Source organism: Myotis nattereri, assembly GCF_964212035.1.
Source record: "Myotis nattereri genome assembly, chromosome: 15".
Lineage (NCBI taxonomy): Eukaryota > Metazoa > Chordata > Mammalia > Chiroptera > Vespertilionidae > Myotis > Myotis nattereri.
In genome coordinates, this window is record NC_138090.1 from 50,744,393 (window position 1) to 50,752,860 (window position 8,468).

The 8,468-nt window shown below is 57.8% G+C and overlaps 1 protein-coding gene across 2 annotated transcripts; it reads right to left on the reverse strand.

The window, feature by feature from the left end:
* Positions 1-2,548: 2,548 nt before the first annotated feature.
* On the reverse strand, positions 2,549-6,677 carry LOC308531007 (cytoplasmic tRNA 2-thiolation protein 1-like). Of its 2 annotated transcripts, none has more exons than XM_081107842.1 (3): positions 6,513-6,677; positions 4,670-5,218; positions 2,549-3,173 (listed from the first exon to the last, which is right to left on the reverse strand). In XM_081107842.1, the coding sequence occupies exons 2-3, from the start codon at positions 5,175-5,177 to the stop codon at positions 2,617-2,619; spliced, it is 1,065 nt and encodes a 354-aa protein (XP_080963968.1). In that variant the 5' UTR covers positions 5,178-5,218; positions 6,513-6,677; the 3' UTR covers positions 2,549-2,616. The 2 variants fall into 2 exon arrangements, with proteins under 2 accessions (XP_080963968.1, XP_080963969.1); XM_081107843.1 differs by having other exon boundaries at positions 6,450-6,524.
* Positions 6,678-8,468: the final 1,791 nt, after the last annotated feature.

Genomic DNA, 8,468 nt, shown 5'->3' on the forward strand with positions numbered 1-8,468 from the left:
AATATATTTTATTGATTTTTTACAGAGAGGAAGGGAGAGAGATAGAGAGTTAGAAACATCGATGAGAGAGAAACATCAACCAGCTGCCTCCTGCACACCCCCTATTGGGGATGAGCCTGCAACCAAGGTACATGCCCTTGACCGGAATCGAACCTGGGACCTTTCAGCCCGCAAGCCAACGCTCTATCCACCGAGCCAAACCGACTAGGGCTGGAGTGAGCTTGGAGGCAATGGAAATCAGATCTTTATATATATATATATATATATATATATATATATATATATATGCTATTGATTTTTTACGGAGAGGAAGGGAAGGGGATAGAGAGTTAGTTAGAAACATCGATGAGAGAGAAACATCGATCAGCTGCCTCCTGCACACCCCCTATTGGGGATGAGCCTGCAACCAAGGTACATGCCCTTGACCGGAATCGAACCTGGGACCTTTCAGCCCGCAAGCCAACGCTCTATCCACCGAGCCAAACCGACTAGGGCTGGAGTGAGCTTGGAGGCAATGGAAATCAGATCTTTATATATATATATATATATATATATATATATATATATATATATATATGCTATTGATTTTTTACGGAGAGGAAGGGAAGGGGATAGAGAGTTAGTTAGAAACATCGATGAGAGAGAAACATCGATCAGCTGCCTCCTGCACACCCCATACTGGGGATCGAGCCCGCAACTAAGGTACATGCCCTTGACCGGAATCGAACCCGGGACCTTTCAGCCCACAGGCCTACAGTCTATCCATTGAGCCAAACCGGTTAGGGCTGGAAATCAGATCTTGACCTCTTTGGTGGAAAGCCGCCTGATGGTTTACCATCACCCTTAGACTCCGTGCAAATATTTCTTGCCTCTGCAGACCCTGCACAGCCCACCCTGGCTACTGCTTCACCTCGTCTGCTGCCGTTCTTCCTGTGCACTCTGCTCGGGACACAGTTCCCTGCTGTCCCCTGGATCACCAAGCTTACTCCACCTCCCGCAGTTCCCTCCACCCAGGAAGCTCTTCCCTTTGCTTTATTCTGCTCCCGGCTCACATGCCACTGCTTCAAAGAGGCCTTGCCCTGACCCCTGTGGAGACTGGCTCTTGCCACCCATCTCCCTCTCTCCTTATCCCACTTTAGTTGTTGCCTTCACCACGACTTGACATGGTTTATTGGCTTATTGTCTGTCCCTCTCAGAATGTGAACTTCAGAAAGGGAGGGGCTTTCGTCTTCTGTTCACTGCAGTATTCCTAGCACCTCGAGGAACTCCTAGCACCTGACACACAGGTCACAGACAAGGGGCTCAATAAACATGTGTTGAATGAATTCTTAATGTTAATACTTGATTTGCTCACGGAAGAGGCAGGGTACCTGGTCCCTGTCCTCCAGCCCAATCTATATATATAAAAGGCTAATATGCAAAGTGTCCCCTCGGGAGTTTGAACGGGAGACCCGAGTTCAATTGCTCGCTATGACGTTTGCTGACCACCAGGGGGAGGCACGGAATAGAGGAAGGCCCAGGCCAGCAGCCAGAAGGCCCTCATCAGCCCTGATTGCTGGCCAGGCCTAGGGACCCTACCTGTGCATGAATTCCATGCACCAGGCCTCTAGTCTAATTAGAAAAAGACAAGACCCAAAGAGTGTGGATGGCCACACTGGATCCAGGGGATGGGGTCTGGGTGGGGTGGGAGGCGAGAGTCAGGAGGCTTCCCGGAGGACCCTGGAGGATTTGAGCAGGAAGAGGGGAAAGAGAGGGCATTCCTGACAAGACACCAGCCCCGCTAAGCTTGGAGGTGGGACTAAAAACACCAAGTCTCCCCTGGGGGGGTCTCCACTGGCAGGACAGTAACCCTGAAACCCAGAGCCCCCTGGTGGCCAAACCTTAAGGTGAGCAACCAAGTCCTCAGAACAGTGCTTTGATGGAAGGGGGGGGGGGGGGGGCGGGGGCGGGGGCTCTGATTCCATTTTCAGAGGCGGCAACTGAAGACCAGCGAAGTCACGTCACAGACCCAGGCTCACTGAGCTGGGCCTCCAAAGCGGAGGAGGTCTGGGGAGCCCACCCAGCTGCGTCTCACCCATCACAGACACCCGGAGGGATTCGGGTGTGAGGGGGTGGGGCCCATTCCCTGGTCTTGAAGAGCCCCAGGCAGACCCTGGTGTGACCCCCAGCTCGGTCCCTCCCCAGCCAGGTGACCCCAGGCCAGTTTCCGCCGTTCAGGCTACAGCCAATGAGATTGTGCAATTGATGAGAGGGGGCGGGCCTGCAGGGTGGGCAGGGCTCAGAGGAGCACCTTGATGACGGAGCCCTGTGCCCATCAAGTCAGGCGGCTTTGTTTATCCCCTGCAGGCAAAGAGGACACGCCTGCGCACGGTAGGTGCTCAGGAAGGTAGCAGAGATGTGAGGCAAGCCCCCCACCCCCACCCCCAATTCCCACTGGCTCAGGAGTGGAAAGTTGTTCAGCCCCCTCCCCCTCAGACCCTGGAGCCCAGGCCCGCAGCTCCTGCAGGGTCAGATTTCACAGCGAAGGCCTGCGCAAAAGCCACTCGGGTTTATTCACAGTGTCATTTACAGGCGCCCCGCGCTCCCCGGTTGGGCCCCAACGGAGAACTGGGGTCCCTAGAAGGTGGGGACAGCGGGAATGGCGTTGTGGGCTGGGGGCTGGACCTGCTCCCGCTCCTGCGGAGGCCCCGCCGCCGGCCCCACCTCGTCCCGCCCCCGGCGGCCCTGGCCGATGGCCAGGCGGGGCCGGCCGCGGTCCAGGCCGTCCAGGAGGGCGCAGGCCTGGCAGAGCGCGCGGCTGGCCAGCGCCCCGCAGCGGGAGCAGGCGCCGGCGGGCGGGGGCCGGGCGGCCGGGGCCAGCGCCAGGCGCTCGGCCGAGTGCACCAGGTCCAGCGCCGCCGACGGCCGCGCCGCCTCCAGCAGCTTGAGCAGGTGGCGCGCGTGGCCGCGGAAGGCCTCGGGCGCGTACACGCACTCCTCGGAGAAGTAGTCCAGGCGGCGGAAGTGCGCGTACAGCACCACCTCCTTCTGCGAGGCCAGCTGCAGCGGCCGGCAGCGCGGCAGGGCGCCCCCCTCGCCCGGGGAGCCCAGGCCCCCGCCCCGGGCCAGCCGGCCCGCGTCGCCCCGCAGGAAGTTCATGAGCACCGTCTCCGCCATGTCGTCCGCGTTGTGGCCTGCGGGAGAGACGGGGAGCCGGTCAGAGAGGGCGCAGGGGCGCTGCTGGTCATGGGGACCCGGGGGCGCAGGGGGTGGGGGGCAGAAGGTGGACACAGTGAGAAAGGGAGAGGACAGGCCGCCATGGAGCCACCTGGGGCGCCCTCACTGTCACCCACCTACCCGCCGGGCAGGCCCTGTGCTGGATGCGCCCGGACGGAGGGAGTAACAGTGCTTTCAGCTGCAGATGTCATTCCAGCCTCAGCGTCAAGTGCACTCGGGCCGCACAGCGGAAGCCAAAGGGCACTTTATGGAGACTCTCAGCAGGCTGCTGACACAGTGCCCCTGGGGCTGCAGATCGCGGAGAAAGTGACTGCACGACAGTCACCAGAAACTTTAAGCTAAACGCCTATTGACTCTGCATTTTGTCATCTTGGGCTTTTCTATACAGTGAAACCCGGGTCTTCTCAGGGCGTCTCCATCGGCCCACATCCTCTCCGCAGGGCGTTTGGATGGGCTGTTTCCTTGGCTCAGAACACCTCTCCCAACCTCGATTCTCCTTCACCTGTTACCCACGCAGCCTTCAGGCCTCCGCTCACTCCCAAACGCTCCCTTAGCCCCCGCCTTTCTCCCTCCTCTAGGCCCCCCTGTTGCAAACTCGCAAAGCGTGCTTTTCCTTAGCAGCGCCTCGCAGGTTGTAATTATGTTATGTGAGAGCCGGGCAGGAGCAGGCTGACTTGTGCACCATAATCGCAAACCTCTGTATCAGGGTCACTGCTTCTCGGCCTCTGGTCTAAGTGCTTCACACATAACGCACCTAACTCTCAGCATCTCCGGGACCCAGGCGTTATTAATATCCCCAATTTACAAGAGGGAACCGAGGCTAGGTGCTCAGCTAGAGGCTACATGGCCTGCATCTGGTCAATAATTACTTGTTGAAGGGATGAGTGGGAGGGGGTAAGAGAGAATGAGAGAGGCAAACGAGAGAGAAAAGAAGTTAAAAAAGACACAGTTGCATTTCAGACTACAGATGGGAGACACCCCTGCACACTCCTCCTTTTGTGAGGGGAAACCTCTGGAATGTCATTATTATTATTATTATTAAATAGATTTTTATTGATTTCAGAGAGGCAGGGAGAGAGAGATAGAAACGTCAATGATGAGAGAGAATCATTGATCGGCTGCCTCCTACACGCCCCCTACTGGGGATTGAGTCCACAACCCAGGCCTGTGCCCTTGACGGGAATCGAACCCAGGACCCTGCCACTGTGTGTGCACCAAGGTGATGGCAGTGACTCAAAAACTTGCCCCGCCTGCCCTGCCCCCCTGCAGGGGCGCGCACATACCAGGCCCCTGAGCCTTTGGGGGGCACGCACAGCCCTTTTACTGAGCTCCTCCCGGGTCTCCTTTTCACTTCCCGGGCATGCGCCTCAGCCCCTGTCAGTCCCGCCCTTGCCCACGCATGCGCCCCTTCGTCCCACAGCGTCCCTCCTGCCGCCGCCGCGCATGTGCTCACCCGTCACGACGTGCGTGGCTCCCACGAGGCGCGCCCCTTCCTCCAGCGCCCGCCGCCGCAGCACCCCGCAGAAGGTGCAGCAGGAGCGGCTGCGGCCCGAGCCGGCCGTGCTGCGGGCCACGGCGTCCATCGTCCAGCCCCCGAACAGGTCGGCGTAGGCCACGACGGTGAGCGGCAGCTCCCAGCGCGCCGCCTGGCGCCGCACGGCCGCCAGCGCCGCGTCCCGGTAGCCGCCGATGCCCTCGTCCACGGCCACCAGCCGCAGCGAGATGCCCAGGCGCGGCGCCAGCTCGCGCAGCACGTGCGCCAGCACCGTGGAGTCCTTGCCGCCCGAGGCCCCCACGGCCACCACGGCGCCGGGCGGCAGCAGGCGGCCCGCGACCACCGTGTGCAGCACCTCGGCCTCGAAGGCGGCGCAGAAGCAGGTGCCGCACAGCGCTTGGCCGGAGCGCGGGCGGCGGAGGGCGGCGCGGGCCTTGTGGCAGGAGGCGCACTGCGGGGCGGGCATCTCCGGGTCCGGGCGGGTGCGAGGGGTCCGCTTCTCCTGGACTAGAAGAGAAGGGAGGCGGGTTACGGGTGGATTCTGGATTGCGGGGTTGCCTCCAAGCGATGCGGCCTGGATTGCGCGCCCTGCGGGAAAGAGATCCGGGGAGTGTGCCGGTGGAGCAGGCTTCTGGGGATGGGGTGGCCTATACACGTTCTGGCTTAAGGATTCTGCTCTGAGAGGCACAGTTTTCTCCATAAAGTCAGAGGCATCCTGCCCAGTCGCTTGTCTTCATCCTCTCATGCATCTCACCTCACTTCATGGCTGATGGCCTATGGGGTCGGGGGGGGGGGGGGCTATAATCTGATAGATGGAGCACCTTAATTAATCTGAAAGGTAATCGTATTATTTTAAATCTTAAAACACATATACTTATGTGAATAGGGGGTTAAGTTTTTCTTAAGTTTCCTTTTCTTTTCTAAAAATATATTTTTATTGACTTCAGAGAGGAAGGGAGAGAGAGAAACATCCATGATGAGAGAGAATCATGGAGCAGCTGCCTCCTGCACGCCCCACACTGGGGATCGAGCCCACAACCCGGGCATGTGCCCTGACCGGGGAGGAGGACAGGGTGATGAGAAAAGAGGAATGCAGAATGACGTTGAGGTTTTGGCCAAGATGACGGGACATTTAGTCGGGGGGTGGGAGGGGATGGACAACTAGGAACTCCACTGGGGCATGTCAGGTTTGAAGTCCCTGTTAAGTGTCTTCCCTTCAAAGACTTTAGGGCCTCCGGGATGGGCCTGGCCCCTCCTCTGGGCTCCCAGAGCCGCTTGCATGCCTCATCCCAGACCATCCACGACTCTAGCTGTCGGTGACAGGCCTGACAGCCCACTGTGCGCTCACTAACAGCAGGGCCGGTCTCCTCTCCACCACTGTCTTCCTCCACTTGCACAGGGCTTGGCACACAGTGTGGGCGCTCAGTAAATATCTGCAGGATGAGAGGCACGCGGACCCCTGGGAAGCCTGGGGATCGCTGCCTTGCCGGAGGATAGATAGATACTGTGTGACATCTATCATGACGGGGGTTCTAGGGCAGAGAAGGGACTTCCCGGACGAACTACCGATTAGAGGCGGCGGCAGGGAGATGGTCGAACCCGACTTGGGGGAGGGGTGGGCGGGCAAGGGACAGGCGAACCGCAGTGTCCCACGTGGGGATCCTGGCCAGAAGGCCTGGGGATACAGGCATGAGGAAATCACAAAGGCGAGTCACCACCCCTGGAGACCCTAACTCACCCAACACACCGCAACGAAGAGCGGCCGCCCACGGTCCCACCTGCCACGGGAGGAAATACTTACGCAGAATGTGGCGCTGGGAGGGCCAAGCTGCTACACACGCGGAAGCCCCGCACGGAAGTGGCTCCGGGGACTATGACTCCCAGAAGGCTACGGGGCTGTCTGGCCTACGGATCCCAGAATTCCGTGCAACACCTCCGTGCCAAAGCACTTGTGGCTACTGGGCCCGCTCGGCCTACAACTCCCAGCAATCCTTGCGGCCCCTTGGGCTCTGTCTACCGCTTCCCAAATCATTGCCCCGTTTCCTTTCTGCGCCTGCGCAGAGGTATGGACGCAACCGAGCTGTATGCGAAGTGGCTCCGTCTGCATTATCTGCTTCTGTGGGATTATTATAGGCTTTTTAGTAGTAATGGATTAGAGTGCATGATATGTCTACCCTTTGAGGTGGGGTTGCAGGTGGAAGCTGAAGGTGGGAGTGCGGGGGGCGATCGCGAGGACAGCGCCTGCACAGGGCAGACTTTCCGAGGGTGGGGGCTCCTAGGGTCTGCGGATTGGTGGTGGTGGTGATGCGAGGGGCGGTCTCTGCTGCGTGTCTGCGGATTGCTTTTGGTGCTTGTGAGCGGGTCGAATGGGGAGAGGAGCAGTGTTTGAGCTGAGGTCTCTGCGCCTGCGTCAGCTGTTAGTGATTTTTTTTTTTTTTTTTTTTGCGTGGGATGGGTGGGTCTCTGTTCCTGCGCCTGGCTGGCCCTGGGTAGTGGATGTGATTTGGATCCGCTGCGCAGGCCCTGGACAGGGCACTGGCACACATTTCCTGTTATGTGGAGGTGGAGCTGGATGGTGGAGGGTGAGAGAGAGGTCCTGATGGGACTAGGAGACCCTACAGACTCCGACTCCGAGACTGAGGGGTCCGAAGGTGCAGAACCCTGAAGCCCACTAGTCCCGAGGCGCACAGCCATGGAGACTCACGGTTCCAGTAACCCAACGGCCTCGAGGCGGAGACCCTAGACCAGTGGTTCCCAACCTTTTGTTGGCCATGCCTCACCTAAGCACCTCTAAAATCCTGATGCTCCTCCCCCCCCCCCCGTGACATATAATTCTTATTATTCAAAAAGTGAACTCCTATTCACGTGCAGGAAGCCTAAAAGTCTATTAACTTGGTCTAAACAAGCTTCCAAAGAACATGGTATCCATGAAAGAGAAAAATGAAAGAACAGTTGAAGTACTGAGGAAGAAATCACTAAGAAATTGTTTTAAAAAAAATAATATGAAGTGATATGAAAAAATAGCAAAGTTTCAAAACATCATAGAGAGCTGAAATGCATAAATATGTCACAATATATATTTATATACTGTATATGGGATCCCTAGAACCATAAGAAATGCAAAAAATTTACTGTTAATAACTCATTCCCCAATTGCCCCCCTTAAAAATCAAGTTGCCCCTCCCCCGTGGGGCGCATGCCCCATGTTGGGAACCACTGCCCTAGACGGACAGGTCCAAAGGCTTAGACCCTTCCTAACCCAGGAGCCCCAGGGCCTGGAGTCTCAGATCCCTGAGATCCAAGCAGCTGAGAAAACCACTGCTCCAGAGAGAACCTTCTCCCACCCAACCCAGGGGCCTACCACATCCATTTCCCCTCCAGTGGCCAAGGGCCTTGGAGACCCCTGAAACTGAAATCCGGGGGTCCCAGGTGTCCAAAGACTCAGATTCCTGAGACCCAGGAGACCAGAAATCCTGGGGCTCAGGGCCCCCAAACCCAAATCCCCAGACCCAGAGCTCAAGGGTCGTCATGATGAAGGGGGCAGAGTCTTAAACAACCCAGGAGGTGCAGAGCCTGAGGGTGAGTGGGTCTGTGGTGAGTGATAACCTGAGGGACACGATGGGCACTGTGTAGCCTGTATTGTCCTCATGTTGGGAACCACGATGCCTCAATTTCAGAGATGGCCTCCGTGAAGTCACCATTAAGGATCATAATGGGCCAGTTCTCATCACTGGCTTGTTAGTTCATTTGTCTAATG